Source organism: Caenorhabditis elegans, chromosome I, assembly GCF_000002985.6.
Source record: "Caenorhabditis elegans chromosome I".
Lineage (NCBI taxonomy): Eukaryota > Metazoa > Nematoda > Chromadorea > Rhabditida > Rhabditidae > Caenorhabditis > Caenorhabditis elegans.
This window is the reverse complement of record NC_003279.8, coordinates 13,678,250-13,703,066: the sequence shown is the minus strand read 5'-3', so window position 1 is coordinate 13,703,066 and position 24,817 is coordinate 13,678,250. Positions and strand designations below refer to the sequence as shown.

The following is a 24,817-nucleotide window of genomic DNA, read 5'->3' as shown; positions in this document are numbered from 1 at the left end:
TTGCACCTATCAGTCCACTTTTTCTCTATAAACAAATTCGTCTCACTTCTTATGCACCTTTCCTGTCTCATTTTTCAATTTTCCAAACAGATTTCCTCTGGTTTCTAGAAATATGTGTGCAGAATTCTGTCCTCACTCGTTTCTAATCGCTGTTTATCCAAAACCGGTGGCAGAAGTCGCCAAGGTTGAGTTTTAATGGATATTGTGGTGTTTCTCCGTGGGGTTTCCGTGTTTGTTGTAGTAAACTTGTATTTTTTCTATTTTAAACTGTAAAAATATGCATTAAAACTTTTTTTTACAAAAAGAAAAACGATATTTCTAGCAGTTTTTGAAAAAGTGTCCAAATGGCGCAGTGGGATTTTCCACCAAATTCCTTGCAATCACAAGACCGGGGTTCGAGTCCACGCTAGAGTCAATAATTTTCTTTTATTTTTTTTAGTCTGAAGAATCAAAGAAAATCGATTTTTTGCATTTTTCTATAAAATTAATGAATGGCTCAGTGGGATTTTGCATGAAATCCCTTCCAATCACAAGTCCGGGGTTCGAGTCTGGGTATGGGCAATTTTTTTCCTTTTAGTTCAGTCTGTCTGAAAAATGTTTTTTTTCTAATTAAAAAAAATGTTCCGGAAATTTTCAAAATTAGAGATTTTTTTTCTCAAAAACTAACGAAAATCCAGATTTTTTTCAAAAATTGAGTTATTTTCACCAAATTTTTAAAATATTGTCCAAATGGCGCAGTGGGATTTTCCATTTATTCCCTTGCAATCACAAGACCAGAGTTCGAGTCCGGGTACTGGCTATTAATTTTTTCTGAGTTTATTCTGTGCTAAAATGTACTAGAAAATTATTGGGAGCCCCGAGAATCAAATTTTAACCTTTCTCTGAAAAAAAATCACTCAATTATTACCCGTTATTTTCAAAAACTATCAATTTTTAATTTTTCAAGTATCGATTTTTTACAGTTAATTCAAAAAGGAGAATTGTCTCTAGAAGCCGGGCTGAAAATGTTCCCGGTTAGCAAGGAAACCACCAAAAAATCAAAGAATGTAAGTTTCTACTATCTTTTTTCAAAAAAAAAAATTAATTTTCCAGAAATTTGTGCTCGACGACATGTTGGAGAGAAAATTGGAAGAAATGAAAAAAATGGCGCCGCTCAAAGTCGATGTGTCCCCCAAACAGGTAAATTGAGGGTTTTATATGCTAAGAATTGCTAAAAATTACTTTCTGTACTATTTTTGGACGTTTTGGGAAATTTTCAAAAAAAAGTGTCCAAGTGGCGCAGTGGGATTTTCCAGGTCTATGAATCACACGACCGTGGTTCGATTCCCCGCTAGGCCAAAAACTGTTCAATTGATTAGATTACTTTGGAAACACTGGGAAAATCTATTTTTATTGGTTTTCTGAAAATTTACGTAAATGGCTCAGTGTGATTTTGATAATCTACCAATCACACGACCGGGGTTCGAGTCCGGGTAGTGGCAAATACTTTTCTTATAGTAAGATTAGTGTGTAAACACAGCAAAAATCGATTTTCCGACGTTTTCAACAAAAACTGCACGAATGGCTCAGTGTGATTTCAGAGATCTTCCAATCACAAGACCGGGGTTCGAGTCCCCACTAGGCCAAATATTTTTCTCTAAGTGAGATTGATCTAAACACACTGGGAAAATCGGTTTTTAGTAGTTTCCTAAAAATTTACTCCAATGGCTCAGTGTGATTTTCAACGTCCACCAATCTGAAGTCCGGGGCTCAATTCCCACTAGGTCCAAGTTTTTTTCTTGACCACTTAATTAACTTTCTCAGTTCGTTAACTCTAATTTTCAGGTCTCACCAGCTCAAATGGGTTCCAGCCTGAGCACTCCAGGATTTGGCAATGCTTCAGGACCTGTAACTTTCATGTCTGTGGCGGGGGAATCTAGTCAATCGAACCTTCCGATGCTCCCGGAAAGATCGGTAGGAGCTGTGTATGATCCACTTTTTTGGTTTCACGAGATGGAAACAGGGCCTGACTTCTCAGGATCTTCTGGATCTTTCAACTCTTCTGGCTCTGCAATACAAGCCATGGGGTCAGGGACCTTCAACTTTCCATTAAGATCCTCTGGATCATCCTCTGTACGACCTGGTTCAGGATCCGTCAAGCGTTCAGGTTCTGGAACCTTCCATGGAACTCCTGCAAGTGCTTTTGGGGACTCTGTTGGCTCAGGCCTCCAGCCAGGGTCCTCCACGGGATCTTTGAGATTCTGCAACTTTTCTGGAATCTCGGCGCTTCCTGGATCCTTGGAATTGTTCAGAAACTTCCCAGGATCTTCTGCTGGGACTGCTCAAGAATCCACCGACCTTCTAACCGCCTTCCCAATACTTAAAACACCGATCCTTCATCTCAAAGTTCTCAAAGACTTCCCAGATACTGCATGGTCGAACCGACATGTGACACTAGTGCTTCACGAGATTGCTCGCCAACTTCCGTGGGCTCGACAGGAAGCTATCAGCAAGCTTCTCGAGAGATTAGGCTACGATGCTCGGAGGATCCATGAGATCATGGCTGGAAACTCGGCCATCGACCAGGTCAGACTGTTCATGGAAGGTCAGTCCTTCCAGAGCTGTTGGAGTTTGCCTGGGGAAGTTCAGCTGAGCAGATTTTCCGATTTTCAAACGAAATAGTTTTTTTTCAGGCTTCCAATGATCTTCAGGCGGTGCAAGCGAAAATTCAGATCCTTGAAGAACCAGTTGAAGATCAAACTTCGAAAAAGGTAAGCTTAACCAATCATCAAAGGAGTGTAATTAATCTGTCTTTCAGGTTGTGCTCCAGGATCCTACTAAAGATCAAAAGTTCCACGGAGAATCGGTACAGCAGGTGGTGCTGGAAAAGATCGGAGAATCCGAGAAGGATCAGAGGAAGATCGAGGATCAGGTCCTCCAGGTTGGTCTACTGAAAATGTTCTGGTGTTTTCATTCATTCTTCACTAACTTGTAGGAGAATCTGGAGGAGCTGGAGTTTCCAGGCCGGCCAGCAGAGGTAGAGGAAGATCCTAAGGTGCAGGTGGAGGGAATATCCAAGAATCGAGTTGAGGAAGACGATGAAGTTGAGCTACTGGATCATGAAGATCTTACAATCGCAACGCCTCTGTCCCACATGCAGGATGTCACTGAAAATATTCAGAATTTGGATGCGGTAGGCTCATCAAAGATCCCATCAAATCATAAAATTACTTACAGAATGCTGCAGAACCGATCGAAAATCCACTGGCTGCAGCTGTTGAAGACCAGATAGCAAAGGATCCCAAGATCCTTGAAGAGGTTCAAATACAGGATGACATGCACCCTCAGAATCCAGCACTGGAGTCCGAAGATCTGATGGAAGCACGAGAAGCTCAGACTGTTCAGGATTTCATTGAAGATCCAGTTACAGAAGTTGTTGAAGAAGTGACTGAACTACCTGAAGATCGCAAGGATCCTGAAGCTCTCCACGAGTTGGAAAATCACAATGATCCCACAGCTGAAGACGTCGAACCAGATTCTGTAGATTTTATGGATCTTTTGGTAGATTCGGACGAGGCTCTGGAAAAAGTAGAGCTTAAAGATCAGAAAGTATCGGAGCAAGAGACTTCAGCAAAAGACCAGAAGAAGTCGGAAGCAGATAAGGATCTTTCAGGAGAAGGATCAGAGGATCAGGCGCCGGAGTTGGGCAAGGGAAAGGATGAATCAGTAGAATCCAAAGATCCAGAGGTCGCGGAAGCAAATCTAATTCCTTCAGTCCAGAGATCAGGTGATCTCCAGGCGACCGATTCGAAAGAGAGCCATTCTGACAAAGAATCCAAGGATCCACAGGTTATCGACGCAAATATGGATCGTCCAGACCAAGGATCAGAGAGCAAAGATCCTTCACCACTAGAATCCAAAGATCACCAGGTACTAAAGGTGAAGATTCTTCCACGAGAAGGATCGGTAGAATCCAAGAATCACCAGGCCCAGGAAGCAGGCATGGTTCACCCAGCCCATGGATCAGAGAGCAAGGGCACAGAGGATCCCAATGTGTTGGAGCCATCTCCACCGGCTCCTAAGAATCCAGTTGAACATAACCTAGAAGCCCAGAATCCAACGGATCCTCCGATCTTGGCAGACCCAGCACCTCCAATTCGAATCAAGAGAAAGTATGTGAGAAAAATGAAGGTTCCAGCAGCGGTAGGTGATGTGAAACCGACGAGAAGGACTCAAAAACGAAAGATGCTTGAGGATCGGGATAGAACATCCATGGAAGAAGTGGTAGCTAAAACTGAAAAGAAAGATCAACCTGAAGCATCAGAAGATCTGTCTGATTCTAGGGAAGAATTGTCAGTAGCTGCTGGACCACAGGCACCAAAGAAACGAAGAAGAGGAAGGATGATGGAGGATCCAGAAACTGCTAGGAAGAGAAGAAAAGGTAGAAAGCTGGAAGCATCAGAAGATCCACGAGATCAATCTGGAGCACCATCTGGAGCACCTGAACCCGTGAAGAAGAAAACATGGAGCAGGAGGAAGAAGGTTGTGGACCCGTCCGAGATGGTACCACAGATGAATACAAGAAGAAGAAAGATATCGGAAAGATCGGAATACCCAGCTGAATTGGGACCAGTGAGGAGGAGGAAAAGAAAGAGGGATCCTGAAGTGGATGCTGGTGCGCAGAAGGATCAGGGATCAGCTACAATGGTCTGCTTGAAGATCCGATTCGACGGCATACCAAAGATCAGGGATCCGGCAAAATCCGGCTCGGCTGAAGATCAAGAATTGTCCAATTTCACTAGTTCCGATGTTCTCCTGGGTCAAGGATCAGGCGTGTGTTCTACGTCTCCGCCGGCTACAAGAACCTCAGAGGATCAAGATTCTACTCAAGGATCTGAAGATCAGTCTGATCCAACATCCAGGATCCCTACCTGTTTTGAGGTTTCCATGGATCCCCCGATATCCGAGCCGATCATTGAAGCAGCTATAAAAAATCAGGATCCTCTGATCTTTAATGCTTCCGGTGAGTCATCTGAAGCGTCAGCGTCGTCGGAAGCAGGTCCGAAGAGAATCGGAGAAATCGTTGAAGATCAGGGTTTCCAGAATCTAGGAAATATCCCTGGACAAGATGATTCTACGGGATCTGTTCAAGGATCTGAGACAAACAAAGATTTTGAACCGATGAAACCAGAGCTTCAAGATGTAGCTGGAACAGATCAGACAAGGATCCTGCTTGCTACTAGTCCTGACTCTGAAGCTTCAGCTAACGACCATGACGCCAAGGATCCCAACACTGAAACCACCTTCAAGAAATTGGAAGCCGAGAAGCCTCAGGATCAATTTCCCAAAGTGACAGTTCCAAAGGATCAGAAGCTGGAAAGTTCTGAAGATCCAGGCAACAAGGGCACAGATCCTAACCAGCAGGATCTAATGATAGTTAAAGGATCGGAGGAGCACAGTATAGATTTGGTTGAGCTGATTCAGGAGAAGGCTAGCTACCAGGGATCAGAGAATCACATGGAGATAGCTCAGCCGTCTGTGTCTTCTGAAATGAGCTCTGATCTTCCAGCCGGACCCCACCATGTCTTGAAGGAGCAGAGGCGCGACACTTCAAGCTTCTCCGCAGAATATCTGAGGGCAGACTTGAAGAAGATCGTCAAGAACATTTCGATCGCAGAAGAGCAGCCGTCGCAGGATTCCACAAATCCTCCCAATTCGGAAGATAAAGACTGCAGGAAAAAACGAGAGCTTCTTCCTCAATTGGATCCAAGATCACAGATAGCCAGAGAAGATCTGAAGCCTAAGATCTCGACACCTGAAGAATCGGAAGATCCTGCCAGATCGCAAGTGACAAGGATCAGGACAACTTCAAAGCCTAGCCAAAGTCTGAAGATCGCAGAAAAAGGAGGAGATGCAGCTTTGTCGCCAAACTTGGAACAACACCAAATGCCACTAGATGCTCAGAAGGAGTTACTCAAGGAGATCTCGGAACAAGATGGAGAAGATCAGCGAAGCTTCAGAACCTTCAGGATGGATCTGAAGCCTAGTCAAGATGAAGAAGAGCTGGAAAGCCTGGGTACTTCGTCCGCAATGCAGGATTGTCCAGGAAGCGTTAAAGATCCTCGAATGCAGGAGGTGCAATTGCGGAGACAAAATCATTCTTTGGAGGATCTTCGCAGACCACAATTGGATCAGGCGGAGCACCTGGAGCCAAACCAGGATGGAGTTGAGCGGAGAGATCGGAGGATCGGAGGGATCGCAACTCTGCTGTCAGCATCACATCAGGATTGCCAAACGGGTTCGGAAGAACCTCAAGTGTCTCAGGTAGTTCCTGAATCTCCAGCAGCCACGGAAAGGCAGGAGCCGCTCTCACCACAGGATAGTGGCGATCCCGTCGGGCCCCCAGCAATCAAGAAGGGCAAACTCTCAAGACAACCTGGACGAAGAGAAGGTCAGAAGCCTCTTCTAGGGCCGTTTCAAAGAAGATCAGCAGATCCTCAGGTGGACAATGTCGGATCCCATGAAGTTCGGAAGGACTCAAAGATCTTGGATCAACAAGAACGTCTGCAAGATCACCATGGCATCTGGAAGCCTAGCGAAGAGCAACCCAGCAGTGCCTCGGATCTTCCTATCTGCAGCTCTGATCCTAGCCTCAGTGTTAATGATGGTAGATCAATCAGAGACTCAGGGCCTTTGAAGCTTCCAACCTCTGGTCGGCCCAGCTTCAGGCCTTACCGGAGGCCACAAGAAAGATCCCAGGGATCCCATGAAGCCGCTCAGGCTTGTCGTCGATGCTCTGAAGCTGACCATCATCCTTCAGATGATTCCATAATCGACCTGATGATCGATACCTCGAATCCAAGAAGTCCTCCAATGCCGTTTTTACCCGAAGAGAAGCCCAATGCAATCCAGGCCCATCTCCAGAAGCTCGCCGCCTACCATGCCTTCCGGTGCCTACCTACTCCTGCCATATCCCGATTCCTGCCCCGCCCCCGCCAAAACACCGAACCACTCGTCGACATGGATAAATTTTTGGATTACATGATCTGGAGCCTAGGATTCGGAGAATCTCTCCGAGTTGCCATAAAACTTCCAAGCTGGCTCTTCGCTGTGGAGCTCTTCGAGCAGCTGAGCTTCAGGGATTCGAAGCTCGAGCTCAGATTCTTGAAAAATGTGGACTTCGTTGGCCAAATCCTGGGGCAAGCTGTCATGTGGGCCAGGAATGAGGTGGTTATTGAGGAGGAGTTGGTTAGTGTTTTTTTTTTTTGGAAATTTTCCAATTATTTTCAAATTTTCAGATCCAAATCCTCAATAACCATGGCCAGGCTCGGGAGTACAACTTTTTCTATGCCTTCATCGAGGCACATGATTTGACTGCAAAGAAGGTATGATTTTTGCCGAATGGTGCAGTGGGATTTTTAAGGTCCGCCAGTCATAAGACCGGGGTTCGACTCCCAGCTATAGTTAATATTTTTCTTTTTATGCGGATTATTAGAAAATTGTGCAAAATTTGAGTTTTAGTCATTTTACATAAATTTATGAACATTTGGCCGAATGGCTCAGTTTGATTTTCTAGTACTTTCACGCACAAGACCTGGGTTCGACTCCCAGCTATAGTTAATATTTCTCTCCGTATGCGAATTACCCAAAAATTGTGCAAAATTTGAGTTTTAATCATTTCTTGAAATGTTGGCCGAATGGCGCAGTGAGATTTTCTAGGACTTCCACGCACAAGACTAGCGGGCCCTGCGGGCCCGCCAGTTGTAGGGGGTGTAAGGCGAGTCCCCTTGCCGGGCGTAGGCTCTCGGCTTCGCCTCGAACCTGTTAGAGGGTTCGTGAAAATTTCAGTAGGTCAATGGGAGTCTTCTTGTTTTTTGAGTTCGGTTTGACCAAAAACAGATGCACCCGATGAATCAGTTAAAGCTGAGTTTTGATTGATTGAAGTTTGAGGAGGCTTTATATTAGGGGAGACGCACCCATATTTTGTATAAAATTGAGTATTTCTATTCGAATCCCGATTACTCACAAAAAACAAAAAAATTTGTCACTTGGTAGAATTGAACCAACTACCAAAATTTCTGCAGTCATACGCACTAACCACTCGGCCATGCGAGAGACAACTTAAACTGGGATGTAGGGAAAGGAAATTTCTGGAGGAAGTCGTCTTTCGATTCCGCTTTTTTCAAATATGACTATTTGGGGAAAGACATTCGAAAACCGTTTATCATTGATAAGCCAGCGGGAAACCTAATTTTTGAAAATTTTATTACAGCATTGTACTCATTATTGGTTTCCCAAAAAGGAGACGTACAGTGGAGGGCTATATCTTGTACACAGACAGATGTAGAAGAAAACAAGTTTTGGCCTGAAAATTAAAAAAAATAATATCTCTTGGCAGAGCATTGCTAACGCGACGAAACTTCATCTTTCATTAAATAAAATCAAAAACTATGAATTAAAAATACATTCCGCTAAACTTTAGTGGAAAAAATGTTCAGGAGACCCAGGAAACCACTCCCCCCAGTACAAAATTTTTGAATTATTTTTTTCTTGAAAAATTTTCCCACTGAACTTTTTACAAATTTTATATGTCTCGATGCGTCTTGATGAGACCTACACGTCATTTTTTAGAAAACTAAGAAAACTTGAAAACTGACCGAGTTATGATTGACAAAGTAGATTCACGAAAATGGGAAAGTGTGCAAAATTTGGCACTTATTCGTCTTGCCCGGCCGACTCATAGAACTTTTCTTAATTCTGAGTTAAAAATCGTGTTCAGCGTACTTTTGTACGTGGGGTAAACAAAAAAAATATCAAAAAAGATGAAGTAGAACTTGAGATACGGACGAAAAACGACTTTTTGGGAAAAAAATTTTTTTTTGGCAAAATGTCATTTTTTGGCCTTTTGTTTTATCACAACTTTTTTCCATTTGCACTTATGAACTCAAACTTTTTTTCAAAAAATCCACCTCTCTGAGTAGTATCTTGCACATGAGTTTGAAACAAAACAGAGCAAAACCCGAATTTTAATTCAATTAAAACATGCTTTTTTGGGGGTAAAAAGAGCAAGAAAAAATTTTTTCAAACTGGGGAAAGCCGTCCTGGGCTCAATTTTGCTCCGAACTTAGTGCCGTTTTCTGCTCCACTGTGGGGCAAAATATTTCTAGTAGGATTTCAAATATTAGAGCATGAAGTCACGCGGCTCTGGAGTTATTAATGAAAACGAAGTGTGACATTTTTTCGCAAGCCAAAAAAAACGCGAAAAAACGCGAAAAAGGGGCGGAGTCGCCACACTCGGCATTTATTAGAGGCTGCCTGGCAGACCGAGGTTCGAGTCCCTGCCATGGTAAATATTTTTATCTGTGTGCGAAATACCCGAAAATTTGGCCAATTTTAATTATTAGTCATTTTACAAAAAGTTGGCCGAATGGCTCAGTGGGATTTTCTAGGTCCACCAGTCACAAGACCGGGGTTCGAGTCCACCTTGTGGCAATTTTTTTTGTAAAGTCTTATATGACTAATTAAAGGGTTCTGAGTTCAAAAACCGCAATATTTATTTGAACAATCGGGAAAAAACTTTTAAACAGTTGAAATTTCAGATGCTCCCTCCTCCCGAGCTGGCTCATCGAGAAGAACACGTGATTATCTGCTGCCTCAATTTTGTCTCAGACAAATGGATCGAAGGTTTGTTTTTTTTTTCCAGAAAAAAAGATTTTGGTGATTTTCTGAAAAAATTTGCGCCAGTGGCGCAGTGCGATTTCCCAGGTCTACCAATCTGACGTCCGGGGTTCGACTCCTCGCTGTGGCAGATATTTTTCTATCAACAAATTACCCGAAAATTTAGTTAAACCCAATGTTTGTCACTTTCTGCAAAAATTTGTACGAATGGCGCAGTGCGATTTTACATGACTGCCAATCACAAGACCGGGGTTCGACTCCCCACTAGCGCAGTTTTTTTTCTGTTTTTCCCCAATAACGTAATCTCATTTCAGGCATCAGAATCACGGTCACGGAGCTCATGGCCTTCCTGATCACCATGAACCATTTCTCCACGGAGAAAATCTTCAAGATCGGAGGATTTCCGAGGATTCTGGAAATATTCGAAAAATATTTTCCATTTCCACGAAGATTGGAGCAAATACGCCCTATTGAACAGTGATTTCTCTTATCACTTTTTTTTGGTGATTCGATTAAATAGCTGATAAGAAGGCACCCCCACGTACCAATTTTGCCCATTGTCGGATTTTCTTGTACTCAATTTTTCTGCATATATTATCGAATTTTTATTGTTGTTTGTATTTTTCGAACTTTTTTTAGTAATTTTTTTTCTGAATTTTCCCCCAATTTCTTCACTTTTTTCTCATTTTCACCCATTTGATTGTATATAAATCTCATGCTAATGAGTTTACCAATCAAAAAATGCCAGAAATATACCCAAAATTGCGAAAAAATGGATTTAAAGTCATTTTTCGAAAAGTTGTCTTAGTGGCGCAGTGGGATTTTCCAAAGCTACCTATCACAAGACCGGGGTTCGAGTCCCCGCTTGGGTTAAAAAATTTTCTCCTGTTACAACTTACCCGGAAAAAATGAAATTTTTAATTTTAAGTCATTTTTCAAGAAGTTGCCCGAATGGCGCAGTGGGATTTTCCAGGGCTTCCAATCACGACACCGGGGTTCGAGTCCCCGCGGTGGCAAATATTCTTTTTCAAGTTCCGATTAGACTAGATAATAGGCGCTGAGTTCAAAAAATCCACTCTAAACGCTCGGAAATCAAGAAATTCCAAAAAATCTTCCCATTGTTTTTCCAAAAATTTGCTCATTATCATTTAATGATTCTCCGCTAGATCAAAAGATGTAAATTACTTTAAAAATGATTCCCACTGCATTTTCTATGGCACTTTACAATTTTTCAAAAACGCGTCCAAATGGCGCAGTGGGATTTTCCACTAAATCCCTTACAATCAAAGAACCTGGGTTCGAGTCCGCGTTGGGGATAATTTTTTGTAAAGTTGTTTTAGACTAATATAAGTATGCTGAATTTAAAAATAAAGCTTGTGAACGTTCACCTAGATTTTTAAAATGGAAAAATAAATTCCAAAATTTTTTTCCTTCTATACTATTCCTGCTTCTAAAGTGCATTTTATTTTATTTTCCAACCCAATAATTATTCTATATCTCCCTCATAATAAATCCATCACCGTTATGAGCCGAATAAGCCCTGAAGCCCTCCGAAAAAGTGCACCTGCAGGGTATTAGGAGTCCTCAAATCTTTTATTAACGAATTTTGCATTAGGACAGGTGTATATTCTGATTAACAAAATAATATCAGTGAAATTTGTTGGCCTTTGATAGAAATTGAAATGAAATTAAATTTTAGAAAAAAAAATTTTTGAATTTTTTTTTTTTTTTTGAAATTTATTTAAAACTTTCATATCTCAAAAACTAAACGTTTCGTTGAAAAGTTGTCAATTATCAAAATGTGGCAAATTTTATGTATATTAATTTATCAATTAAAATTTATTAAATAGTTTCTTTAGTTATAGAGATATAGAGGCTTAAAGCCTGAAAAGCTATCAATTTTTTCTCAAATTTTTCAAAACTTCAAACTCTCATATCTCTAAAACCAACAACGTTACTCAAAAATTTTAATTAACACAATGTTAATCACATATTTTTAAACATTTTTCTAGTTGAAAAAATTTGAATAGCTTTGTTACTTTTAGAGATACAAATGTTTAAAGTTTGTTCATTTTTCCAAAAAAAAAAATTTTTTTTTCAAATTTATTTTTTCACTTTTTTTCCAAAATGTTTTTTTTTTAATCCTTCCCAATCAGAGCTCCAATAGCACAAAAAGTCATTGCGCAAACATGTCCCATTGATAAGAAAAAGAACAATGATAAAGTGATAATAGGGCCGGTGTAGATACCTCATAGGCTATGGAGACGCAGAGAAAATGGTCGGATAGGGTGTCCCAGGTGTCATAAAGTGTGGGGACACACACAGTCAAATATATTTCACTTTTTTGTTCATTTTCCATTATTCACCACTTTTTTCCCCTTTTCTTTTCCATTTTCCTAGGAATTGGTTTTTTTTTCATTTTTCATACAGTTTCTCTCGTTTTTGGCGTTTGGAACTAACAAAAATTACTTTTTTCAAGCTTAAAATTCTTACTTTAGTCTATTAACATTTTGAAAAAATGATGCGCAATCGCGGGGGCTCGAACCCCGGTCTTGTGATTGGAAGGGGTTCCATGGAAATTCCCACTGCGCCACTTGAACACATTCTGCAAAAACGCTTAAAATCGTAGAAATATCATGTTTCAGTGTACTTTGTCAGTGAAATGTGACAGTTTAGGTAAAATGACGAGGTTTTAGAGTTAAATTTTAGAAGTGTAAATTTTTTTTGATTTCTCCATATTTTCTTTGGTTTTTGACTTCTGAAAGTTACTTTTTCCAATTCAAAATGTTTAATTTGGTCTATGAACACTTTGAAAAAAAATTTTACCACAGCGGGGTCTCGAACCCCGGTCTTGTGATTATAAGAGATTTCCTGCGAAACCCCACTGCGCCATTCAGACAATATTTTAGATAATGGCTGAAAATCAAATAAGGCATAATTTTAGCGTTACCAACAGCAGGAAAAAAAATATTTGCCAGAGTGTGGCCTCGAGCCCCGGCCTTCAGACTGGCAGTCTTTGAAAATCCCACTGAGCCACTTATGCAAAATTACCGAAAATGTCTGAAAATCAATTTTCACCTGTTTTTCATGTTTATCAAGATAGGTAAAAATTAATAACCAAAGTGTGGGCTCGAACGCCGGTCTTGTGACTGGAAGCCTTGGGAAATCGCACTGCGCCATTCGTGCTGAATTTCAATTTTTTTCGTCATTTTTTCAAAATTTTCCCCTAACTTTTCTTTGGAAATAAGTTATGTATATAAAAAGAAACACCTGTGTGAATGTAAAATAACACTTTGATTTTCTCACATGACATTCGAATATTCTGACTTTATCACGTATACATGTAGAGGCTATAATCTTTTTTTGTTGGAAATAGCTTTTTCAGAAAATCTATATCAATAATTCCATATATTTTTGAAGATTGCACCTAAGATATACCTATACCTATACCTATACCTATACCTATACCTATACCTATACCTATACCTATACCTATACCTATACCTATACCTATACCTATACCTATACCTATACCTATACCTATAACTATACCTATACCTATGCCTATACCTATACCTATACCTATTTTGCTTGTCAGTTTCCATTTTAAAAAACTGCCCTTTTGCTTACCTGCCTCATTTCTCTCAATCTCCTCTGTAATCAGTGTGAACTTTGGTGTACGTGCACACATATTTGATATATGTTAACATGATTTGTATGAGAAAATGGAGAAAGTCACGAGATTTATTATATCCAGAAAGAGAAAGGATTATAGAATTTGGCATACAAATCTGCTCAGTTAGTACATACTCAGTTCTTGTGTTAATTCAAAATCTGAATAGGTTTAGGTATAGGTATAGGTATAGGTATAGGTATAGGTATAGGTATAGGTATAGGTATAGGTATAGGTAAAGGTATAGGTATAGATATAGGTATAGGTATAGGTATAGGTATAGGTATAGGTATAGGTATAGGTATAGGTATAGGTATAAGTATAGGTATAGGTATAGGTATAGGTATAAATAAAGTTTCGGATGTTTGTTTGCGAGATTTTTAGAGTTGAACTCTAAAATTTTAAAGTTTTTTCCATGTTTTCTTTGATTTATTATATCTGAAAACTATTTTTTCGAGCTTAAAATGCTTAATTTAGTCTAATGACACATTGCAAAAAAAATTTTGCCACAGCGGGGACTCGAACCCCGGCCTTGTGATTGCAAAGGATTTCCTGCGAAATCGCACTGCGCCACTCGGACAAAGTATCACAAAATAGCTAAAATTCAATTTTAACAAAATTTTAGCAATACTAACTGCGAAAGAAAAGTATAGACCACCATGTGGACTCGAACCCCGGTCTTGTGATTGATAGCCCTGAAAAATACCACTGCGCCACTTGAACAACTTTTTCGAAAAATGGCTTTTAATTGATTTTTTCCCAATTTTAGGTAAATTTTTGATATTTTTGGACCAAAAATGTAGTTCAACATGGACAATTGCTCGTTCCCGGAATTCAACACCGTTTTTGCAATTTCCGTAATGAAAAAGTTGTTGACTCATCAAGCTGCATATACACTCATACACACACCTTCTATCTTTTTCTCTATTTCTCTCTCACACTCTCTCATTTTCCCATACTCTCTCGCCTCCCCGATTTATTGCACTTTCCCGCTCTTTTTCTCTGCACTCTCTCATTTGGACCCAGGGCTCTGAGGCTCCGCCTACTTTTTTTTTGGCTTCATGTGTCAGGTGGATATCATTTATACTTTTACTCCAATTTTTTGAAATTAGAATCCCAAGTTGTTAAGCCCCGCCCACTTTTTTGGCTCCGCCCCTTTCTGACACTTTTAGAAATGAAATTTCAATTTTTAAGACTTTTTTAAATCTACATTCTTTTAGAAAATAAATGTTTTAAAAAAAATTGATTATTTAAGCCCCGCCTATTTTCAGACCACGCCTACTTTTTTGGCTCCGCCGTATTCTGACACGTTTTTTAGTTAAATCCTGTTTTTCAATAAATTCTTGTTTCGAACTATTTGAAATTTTCAAGTTTATTTTCTTTTTTCAAAAATATCCTTAGAAATAAGCTCCGCCCACATTATTTAGGTCACGCCCACTTTTTTTGGCTACATCTTTTTTAGAACTTAAAAATAAATTTTCAATTTTAGATCTACATTATTTCGAAAAATAAATTTTTCAATTTCAATTTTTTTTTCAAAATTGTATCTATAAAATAGACTCCGCCCACAATGTGAAAGACCACGGCCACTTTTATGGCCCCGCCCATTTTCTGACACTTTTTGGAAATTTTTTGAATTAAAATTTTCTATATTCTTGTTTCGAAATATTTTAAATTTCTTCGTATAAAAATTTTCAAAATTAAAATAAGCTCCGCGCCTTTTCTAATAAAATAAACCCCTTTGTCACAGGATCAATGATTTTTTAAAAAGATTTTTATTTTCAAACAAAAATTTTTTCTTCAAAACTTAGGAAAAATTATATCTAAGCCACACCTTTTTTAGGCTCCGCCCAGTTTTATACCACGCCCCTTTTGTGTCTTTTTTTTGAATTTTTAAAAAATAAACTACCTAATTTTAGTTTTCTGTTTTTTTTTTTTTGAAATTTTTTTATTTACTTGCACTAAGCTCCGCCCACACCATATTGAAACCACGCCCCTTTTAAACCTCCCCCCCCCCCAAATCTGGTTTTTTAAAAAATTTTTCAGGCTCTCTAATGGAATTTTTTTTCAGATTTTCTGGAAATTAATACTAATTCCTTCTGATTCCACGAACTTTTTTCAATTTCCGTCCACTTACTTATAACATAAAATTTTAGAGCAAAACCATGTCATCTACAGTAAATACAGCACCAAATCTAACAATGTTCCGCCGGGCCCCACTTCCACCTGTAAGGAATACGGACACAGAAGTGGACTGCACTCCGTACGCCCATGTACAGTACCGCCCGTTTTGTCAAACAATTCGGCTGGAAAAACGGCGAAAAGCGCTGCAACGGGAGCGGAGGAAGAAGCTGCCGACGATTTTGGAGAATTTATGCATGTTTGAGTGGTTGCACAGAGTTGATGGTAAGCTTATTGTGATTAGAAACTAAAAATAAGTAGAATAGCATTTTGAAATTTTGATTTTGGACGATTTTCAGAAAAAAAATGTGCGAATGGCGCAGTGCGATTTTCCAGGGCTGCCAATCACAAGACCGGGGTTCGACTTCCCATTGTGGCAAAATTTTTTCCAAAGTGTAATTAGACTAATTGAAGGGTGCTGAGTCTGAAAATTCTATTGCCAGTAGCTGAAAATTTCCCGGAAAAGTGGAAAATGCCAAAAATTTCCCAAAAAAAAAAGTTTTTTTTTTTTTTCGTCAAATTCTCAAAAAATTGCGTGTTCTCATGTTCCTCTCTACATCTGTTGGACCGAGAGGGATACAGAATGGTACCCAATGGGTCGCAGAAAAAAGAGCCGATATGTGCACATTACACTGAGCCATCCCCTCATCTGTTAGACACCTGACCAGTGTGTTGATGGTGGGTAGGAGGGGGTACATAGACATAGATATATAAACTTTAATGAGTCGGAAAAATGATTTGGAAAAGAAAAAAAAAATCGATTTTCGGCATTTTTAGTGGAAATGCACGAATGGCGCAGTGCGATTTTCCAGGTCTACCAATCACACGTCCGGGGTTCGAGTCCCCATTGTGGCTAATTTTTTTTATCTGTGAGATTAACCTTGGATATTATTAAAATTTCATTTTTACCGATTTTCAGCAATTATCCCAAATGGCTCAGTGCGATTTTCCAGATCTACCAATCACACGACCGGGGTTCGAGTCCCCACTGCGACGAAAAATTTGTGCAAGTCGTTTTTATGCTAGCAAACTGTTTTTGAACGCAGAATTTACTCTAAAATTTGTTTTTTTTTTAATTGAAGATTTCCAAAAAAGTTCAATTTTTCATTTTGGGCTTCATTTCAAAATGAGAAATGAAATGTGCAATTTATGTGGGTTAGAGGGAGACAGACATTCGTAAATTGCAAACATTGAGGAAAATGTGAATTGGAAAATAGGAAAAGGGTATAGTTTTGCAAGAATAATTTTCAAAAATTTTTTTTTTTTAACTCGAAATTCGTTTAATTCTTCAAAGCTATATAGAAAATTTATTAGCACTTAATTTAATGAAGTTGCAAAAAGGATATGGCACAGTGGGGACTCGAACCCCGGACGTTTGATTTGTATAACTGGAAAACCGCACTGCGCCAATTGTGCAAATTTTTGAAAATGGCTGGAAATTGCTGAGAGTTAAATTTTTAATAGTACTTAATGTGAATTATAGCTAGAAAAAGAACATTTCCACAGTGGGGGCTCGAACCCCGGTCGTGTGATTGGTAGTTCTAGGAAATCGCACTGAGCCATTCGAACAGAATTTTAAAAAGTCAGCTGAAATTACTGAAAATCAAATTTTAACGATAGTTCATGTCAATTACAGCTTGAGAAAGAAAGTTTTCACAGTGGGGATTCGAACCCCGGACGTGTGATTGGTAGTTCTGGAAAATCGCACTGAGCCATTTGGACTTTTTTTTGAAAATTTATGGAAATTGCTGGAACTTGCTGAAAATTAATGATTTAGAATTGAACTTTTTTTTTTTAGTTTTAGGATAACAACAACTAGTTATTGATGAAAAATAGGAAACTATTTTTTTCACAAATTTTTATTCCAGCACACAGGGACCTATCACACGAGGAATTGCTTTTTGTGCTCACAAACGGATTATTCCATCAAAATAAAGGAAACGTAGCAATTGTATTCAACAAGGACGAGAGTACGGGAAAAAGTGCGACGAGTCGGATGAATGCGACATTTGGGAAAAGTTCGAGTAGGAAAGAAGCTGTTAAACAATTCATGAAATCACATAAAAGTCCGAAAGTTGAATTCGCGATACCTGAAAACCTGAAAAAGTATGGAATTGGCAATTTGCCAAGAAAGGAGAAGCCGGAGGTCGTTGTGAAAAGTGTGGAAGTTGTTACTTTAGATTAAATTATTATTTTTTTAATGTTCTCTGATTGTCATATCTTTTTTTTAATATCATAAATTTATTTTTGATGAAAAAAAAATTGATTTTCGACTATTTTCGGAGAAAATGCACGAATGGCGCAGTGGGATTTTCCAGGTCTATCAATCACACGACCTGGGTTCGATTCCTAGAAGCGGTAAATATTTTTTTCTAGCCTTGATTATTCTGGGATTCTCATTGAATTCGATTTTCAGCGATTTCCAGATGAGTTTTCACAATTCTATAAAATCAGAATATTTAAAGATTTTTTGTCATTTGAGAAAATAAAAGTGAAATTTTACATTCACACAGGAGTTTCTTTTTATATGCATACACTTGGAAAAGGAAAAATTTTAAGGGCAAACTCTGAAACAAATGACGGAAAATTTTGAATTTTTGCACGAATGGCGCAGTGCGATTTCCCAGTTCTTCCAGTCACACGACCGGGGTTCGATCCCACACTTAGGTTATTAATTTTTTCCTATCTTGATAAACATGAAAAATAAGTGAAAATTGATTTTCAGTCATTTTTCGTAAAATTTTCCTGGTGTGATTGGCCTAAAATAGTTATGAATTAATTTGAATTAAATTTGAAACTGGAGGGTATTATAATCACTTGTTTTCAAACGTTTCCCTAACTATTTTATTTTGCAGAGGGCTATACATTTGCGATCATTGTTCATATAAAGCAATCTCCCCTGATGTGTTGAACCTTCATTTTTATTTCAACCATGGTGTCCTAGAATCGAGCGAACATGTATAAAAATTTGGGCAATATCTGAACAAAATGCATGCACATTTTTTTTCTGTTTGAGTTAATCATCTATTTTTCATTCAATAAACAATAATTGTGGATATATGTTATGAATATATATAAATACATGTACATATACATATGTACATGTGCACAAACTGTACCTTTTTATTTAGAGGTTACATAGCATAGTTTTTAAATGTAGTTCTTGCATGATAAAAAACGTTTTATATGTAAATGAATGCAAAAGGAAATTAGAATTATTTCTTATTAATACAGGCAAATCCAACTTGATCAACATTGCTGGCACTTCCATCAGAATAAGTAACACTCTTCCATGTGTTTGAACCAATATCACATTCCAATTGGAATTCATCCTTCTAAATATGTATAAGGTTATAGAAAATCTCTTGGGTCAAAGATATACCACATAAAATTCCCCGTCAATTTCTAGCTGTGCAGTTGAGTTTACATTATATTTTAATTCAACACAAGATACTCTCCAAGAGCACTGATTCTCACTAACTTCCGAATAAAAATACAAGTTTAACACTGACCATCCTTCAATGCTAGCAGTATCCGACCAAAAGTGTTCACATTGGCAGGTGGTCGGTGCAGGAGATTCTAAATTTTCTTTCACTGAAAGTGGTCAATATCATGTACTCTTTAAGATTTCTAAATACTTACAATCTTGAACACAAACTGCCATGAGATAGAATAGCTGGTATGCAGGCACCCAGTTCTCAGAAACACTCCAAGTGTAGTCAGGACATTCAAACTGGAAATCGCCGGAAGAAGACTGAAATTCTATAATTCAATGTGTTCAGTAGATTCTCAATACCTGGTAAACTTGATCATTATGGAACAGAAGAAGGGTCTTCCCATCTTCGATATTACAGTCATGTCTTCTCACGCATCCATTATATGACTGTGTTCTTGTAATATTTGTCACATTTGAATGTGCAATCAGGCGATGATAGTCCTTGTAATGAATAGTGTGTTCTCTTACATCGGAAGGTGTTGTCAGGTAATTAGCACAATCGCAGTCAGCTGCTGAAGATATTGATTTTTAAATGTGGTGTAGTAGAAATTAAGACTATGCTTTAAACCTTTATATTATCTTTTTTCTTATCAAGACTTGTAACCCTTATGTAGAAATAAATTGTGTTAATCCCAAAAAAAATCTAGCTCTAAATAAATTATTGCCTTGTTATAGTTATATTATCTAAGGTTACATTGTTTAACTTTCAAGTGAAAATTTACCCGGGGACGCTCGCGTTGTGAAGACCGGAAAATCTAAACGTTCAAGTTTTTATGTGTGCGGCAGATCAATTATCACATACCAAAATTAACACACATTGCCCAAAGCCGTCGAGCTCTGAGCCCACTGCCAACAATGTCCCATGTCTGACTGTAAGGATCACATGTTGCATTAATACTGGCGGATGATGTCTGGAATACTAATAAAATGTACATCACTCAACTAGTCAAACCATTATTGCAGTTGTTGGGTCAAAAATAACAATGGTGTGATTGTTGTACTCGGTTTTACAACTCAGTGACTGCCAGCAGTCTCCGAAACCACCTGCCCATAAAGCCCGGTCATTTGCGAAAGATATCGCAGTCTTCGCGAATGGATGTCTTTCCAAATCATAATAAAGGTCATTTACGGACAATTCGCGGGACGAGCATTGACATGCCGCTGAAACTTTGCTGTATTCGGGTCAGTCGTGTAAGATTAGTAAGGCTAGGCAGCTTCACAGCATTCCGTGAAAAAAGTTTCCTTATGGAATTATTCAAGTAGTGACATTTCTCGACATTTTTCCACAGTGGTTTTATCAGAATTGTTCTTCTGCGACGGCAAATTGTGTGGATTTTCACCCTGCGGGGGCACCTTTCTCTCTGTTTTTCATTCAGTTGTCCGCTTTCTGGTTGTCGCATAATGTCGAGAAATGTCGCGAAATTACGTCACAAACTGTATTGAAATACATGTTATAGAAGATACTTGAATAAGGCAAAAAGTGTATTGAAATACACTTTTTAATTTCACGACACTACTCGAATAACCCCATTAGTAAAGAAACTCACGACGTGGCTCAAAACTTCCGATTGTCACACAACCATCGGAAAAGGAAATAGCTATTGAAAATATGAATACGAGCAGTGATAGAAGCACCATTGTGCAGAATGATAAGCAATCGGAGATATTCCATTAGAAAATTGAATATGCAAATAATGTATTAATTATCATAACCACATAGGAAATAAAATCAGGAAGGAAATCTAAATAATATGTGCAGATGGACAGTGGGGTTTCTAACCTCTGAGATTAGCTCAGAGTTACTTTATTCGAGGAATAACAGATACAATGGAATATGGGAATGGGGAAGAATTGAAGAGTGAACAAGAGAAGAGATGGTGAAGAATTGAAGAGTTGGGGAAGAATTGATTTGACGATAACTGTACCGTCCTCTTGGACGGGGGAGCTTTTATACTCCTAGAGGAGGTGGGCGGAGTAAACCAAATGGAAGGAGAGATGGTAAAGAAGTGAAGAGGAATAGGGGAGAAACAACATGGTTGATTGGATTGGAAGGAATGCACTTTGTCAACTGAATGGGATCAAAGTGCAGTTGAGCAATGGTTTAGGAATTTAGGAAGAAGGGTACGGAATCGCGTACGAAATCAATAGTTCAAACATCTAAGGAAACTGCAGCAATTAATCAACTTGTGCAGAATTAAGAATTTGATCAATTATCATTCAAATGAATTTTCATTAATATCTTTATTGTCTTTGATCGTATTACAACAATTCAAACGACAATATTTTTTTTCAAATCTATTGTTATGCTATGGTTTTTTAAGGTAACAAAAAATCTTCTCAAACCGCTGAAATATAAACCGACAAAATCGATTGATGGGGGGGGGGGGGGGCATACTGATAGGGAATATACGGTATATAGTTTTTCACAAAAGGAAAATCGGTCATTTTGCCAGGCATTGCTAAAAAATCACACTAGGAAAATATAAACACCGCCAGTTACACAGATCTTCATCTACATACTCAATGTTTCATTAAACAACATTAAACATTAATTAAACCTTTATTAAACCTCCGAAGTACAACACACTACGAACTACAAAGTATGTGTATATGTACAAGTATCGATGATAACATAAAACCTGAGAAAACTATCCCTTCCCAGTTTCCCCTCCTTCAAACTCCTCTCAACCACCATGAAACCCGCCAAACAGTCAATTTTCGTGACAATGGTTATGATCTACTCCGTCATCCTAATTATAACAATATTCACACCTGTTCAGCAAATCCATGTAGATATTATTGATATCACTGGATTCGCAAAGTGTGCTCTTACAACAAAATGGTTCAGAACTCAGCTGGCGCCGTTTTTGGGGAATTTAACGGCGAAGAAGGGTCCGAAGAACTTGAAGATGGTCTATCATCCTTTGTCGATTGGACAGAAAAAGGGTAATGGAACAGCTGTGTGAGTTATTTTGGGCACTTTTGGAGCATTTTTAGAGCATTTTTAGAGCTTTTACGAGATAATATAGGTGCACTACATTTTCCTCTATTAGTATTGTACCTCATTATTCAACTTTGACAGCTTATATCTCAGTTACCGTTTGTCGTATTCAAAAATTGTCAACTAATAATATATTTGTTAGTTCTTTTTCTATCATTTCGTAATTGATAATATATTGATATCTTTAAAATGAATCAAGATATAACGTTTCAAAATTACATAGACGGGTGCCAGACTAATAGAGGAAATACGGTATGTTAAATTCAAATTTGATGTGAATGAGTCTGAAAATGTAGTTATGTTGTAGTTTGTAGTTTGTAGTTTGTGGTTTTTAGCTTGCAATTTTTTGATTCTATATTTTCTCAATGAATGCCTTTTTGAATATGGTCCAAATTCTGAAAATATATTTAAATAAACCCCCCCCCCCCCCCCGTTTAGCCTTCTCAAAAGTACATATTTACAGGGCCACGTGTGAAAATGGATGGTTGGAGTGTCAACTGAACAAGCTTCAGTGTTGTACAAAAAAATACTCGAGAAATGTTACGGATTTCGAGATTCTCGCGGTTTTGGAGTGTATTCAGGGAAAGCAATGGTTTGGAAAGGCTCTGGATTGTCTCCAACCAAGGAATTTGCAAACTTTGTAATAACTTACCTTAGCATGCCTGCCTACCGATGCCTACCTACCTACGTGTTTGCCTACGACTGCTTGCTAGTTTCTGCATACTATGTAGCATTCGCACCTACCTATATGCGTATAACTAGCTTACATTTTTATTTGTGACTGTCAGCTGCCTGGCTACCTTTGCCTTCCGGCCTACTTATTCCTGACTGCCGACATACCTGGCACCTACTTACTTACACCGCCTACGAGTCTACCTACATTAGCCTACCTGCATGCTTATGTCTAGCCTATATTTGCCTACTGACTTAAATGCGTAACTATTCATGACTGCATAAGTGTCTAGATATTTCTGCTTACAATTTTACCTACGCCTGCCTACCTACGTGTCTATTTTTGTTTCTGCCTACATGCCTACCAACGTACCTACTTTCGTATTCCTTCATAATTACATACTGGTCTACCTATGCCATTTTCTATGTATATTGTCTTCTCCCTACTTATGCCTGACTTCCTACGTGCCTATATGTGCCTTTTTCCGTCTTTACCTAATTCTGTCTATTCATTCTACCTGCCTACTTGCCTTTTTGTGGCCGCCTACCTGCCTGCATGCCTACTTGTTTACCTAATTCTGCCTACCAAATACGTTCTTTCAGGATTAAAAACTGCTCTGAAACCTCCGAAGGCGAGCAACTTCTCCTCTATGAACCATTTCCTCATAATGATACAATAGTAGGTTTACCTGCCTAGGCAGTAGGCAGGCACGTCGACACTTTTTTTTTCAGACGCTTCCTTGGATCCAGATCAACGGAGTTCGAAGCTGGGAGGCGACTCAGGACTTTAAAAGTGTAGTTTGTAGTCTAAAATCTATGAAAACTGACGGTTTTTGTCAATAAATGAGGTTTTATTCTAAATAAACAATTCTTGAGTTTAAATTGGAGGTAACAGTAGAGGGTTTTGTACAAGAGAGCTATTTACCTTTTTGGTGTAGATTAATGAACCCCAAAATGGAATTATTAGTAACAGACATATTCATGGCTCATTGTGCAATAATGCTTTCAAGATATTTTATTAAATTTAAGAACAGTCCTCCGCACTCATCGCTGTCATTTTCCAAGTTACTCCACTTTCACGATAAAATTTCACTTCAAATATTAAATTTTTCATGTTCTTTCTTCCAACGTAGAGCACTGCAATATCATCGGGACTTGTGAATTTGGATAATGTATTTAAGATCATCCAAGAAGTGGGCCACAGTTCTCCATTCTTCGTTGCAGTCTTTGAGCCACAGTTGCTTTGCATTTCTTCTGGAATAAACGATAATGATTTTTAGTTTATGATATCTCTTCAGGCATACTTTTATTCATACGTGTTCCACAAAAGTTAGCCGTAAAAGTGTCCGCATAGAAACTGAAAGCTTCATCACTACATTTTCCTTTAGCATTGCAATCGGCGTGTAAATTGGTACATCTGGCCTAGAGAAAAGTGAAAAGTGAGAATCCTAGGCCATGGTCGCGGCAAAGCGCGCGAAATTTGAATTTAAATTTTTAATGTCATTGAAAATCGATTAATAAGACATTATAATGGATCAAAACTACAAAAATATACAAAAAATTGTTTTTTAAACGAATAAATCACATAAAAAACGATTATTTTCCTAAATAAATGTGGAAATTCGATTTATTAGGTAATTATTAGGAAAATGCGTCAAAACTTGCACATTTTTGAATTTTTTTCAAAAACTAGATCCACAAATTTTCTAAAATTTCACCAGTTTACTCAGTAGACTGTTATAATCAAATTGTGAGCAAAAAATTCATACCCACCGTCACAAGTTCACATTGAATTTTTCCATTTTAGCTCGGAAATTCACGAAAAATCGGTGAAATTGCCACAAATTTTAAATTTTTTCAAAAACTAGATTCACAAAGTTTTTGAAACTTCACCAATTGACTAAATGAAGGTTTTTGAACAATTTAAGTACAAAAAATGTATACCCACCGTCACAAGTTTACACTTAAAAGCGCCGTTCCTTAATGCAGCTTCAAACTGCTTTGTTTCGTTCAATGCGTAGTTCATATTGTTTGTATTTGAATTTCATATAATTTTAGTGTTTCTCTTATTTTTTCATGAAACTAATGCATTTTTTGCTTAAATTTAACGATATTATCATGTAAAACGAAACCGGGA

At 38.4% G+C, this 24,817-nt stretch overlaps 4 protein-coding genes and 4 non-coding genes across 8 annotated transcripts; 6 read left to right on the top strand and 2 right to left on the bottom strand.

Annotated features, from left to right (window-relative positions):
• Positions 1 to 112: 112 nt before the first annotated feature.
• Y6B3B.1 (Titin-like) lies at positions 113 to 10,382 on the top strand (the record flags this gene model as incomplete). Its single annotated transcript, NM_060999.4, has 11 exons — positions 113 to 184; positions 963 to 1,046; positions 1,093 to 1,179; positions 1,825 to 2,565; positions 2,673 to 2,750; positions 2,798 to 2,920; positions 2,975 to 3,172; positions 3,217 to 7,227; positions 7,278 to 7,364; positions 9,579 to 9,663; positions 9,972 to 10,382. 11 exons carry the CDS (start codon positions 113 to 115, stop codon positions 10,136 to 10,138), a joined length of 5,733 nt encoding a protein of 1,910 aa, NP_493400.3. The 3' UTR covers positions 10,139 to 10,382.
• Y6B3B.13 lies at positions 332 to 421 on the top strand. The gene has a single exon (NR_050691.1). It is a non-coding gene; the product is annotated as an Unclassified non-coding RNA Y6B3B.13 (non-coding RNA).
• Positions 1,521 to 1,571, top strand: Y6B3B.12. Its single transcript, NR_050690.1, has one exon. It is a non-coding gene; the product is annotated as an Unclassified non-coding RNA Y6B3B.12 (non-coding RNA).
• W04A4.7 lies at positions 9,388 to 9,481 on the bottom strand. Its single transcript, NR_050688.1, has one exon. It is a non-coding gene; the product is annotated as an Unclassified non-coding RNA W04A4.7 (non-coding RNA).
• On the top strand, positions 9,403 to 9,481 carry W04A4.8. The gene has a single exon (NR_050689.1). It is a non-coding gene; the product is annotated as an Unclassified non-coding RNA W04A4.8 (non-coding RNA).
• A 5,098-nt stretch (positions 10,383 to 15,480) lies between the features above and the next one.
• On the top strand, positions 15,481 to 17,768 carry W04A4.6 (NFACT-R_1 domain-containing protein). Its single transcript, NM_001026494.3, has 2 exons — positions 15,481 to 15,736; positions 17,380 to 17,768. Exons 1-2 carry the CDS (start codon positions 15,496 to 15,498, stop codon positions 17,694 to 17,696), a joined length of 558 nt encoding a protein of 185 aa, NP_001021665.1. The 5' UTR covers positions 15,481 to 15,495; the 3' UTR covers positions 17,697 to 17,768.
• A 751-nt stretch (positions 17,769 to 18,519) lies between these two features.
• W04A4.2 (CW domain-containing protein) lies at positions 18,520 to 20,930 on the bottom strand. The gene is made up of 8 exons (NM_060998.4): positions 20,555 to 20,930; positions 19,960 to 20,168; positions 19,810 to 19,918; positions 19,730 to 19,762; positions 19,308 to 19,519; positions 19,154 to 19,265; positions 18,894 to 19,105; positions 18,520 to 18,846 (listed from the first exon to the last, which is right to left on the bottom strand). The coding sequence occupies exons 1-8, from the start codon at positions 20,643 to 20,645 to the stop codon at positions 18,727 to 18,729; spliced, it is 1,098 nt and encodes a 365-aa protein (NP_493399.3). The 5' UTR covers positions 20,646 to 20,930; the 3' UTR covers positions 18,520 to 18,726.
• Positions 20,931 to 21,700: 770 nt separating this feature from the next.
• W04A4.3 (DUF19 domain-containing protein) lies at positions 21,701 to 22,652 on the top strand (the record flags this gene model as incomplete). Its single annotated transcript, NM_060997.1, has 2 exons — positions 21,701 to 21,969; positions 22,472 to 22,652. The coding sequence occupies 2 exons, from the start codon at positions 21,701 to 21,703 to the stop codon at positions 22,650 to 22,652; spliced, it is 450 nt and encodes a 149-aa protein (NP_493398.1).
• Between the last annotated feature and the right edge of the window lie 2,165 nt (positions 22,653 to 24,817).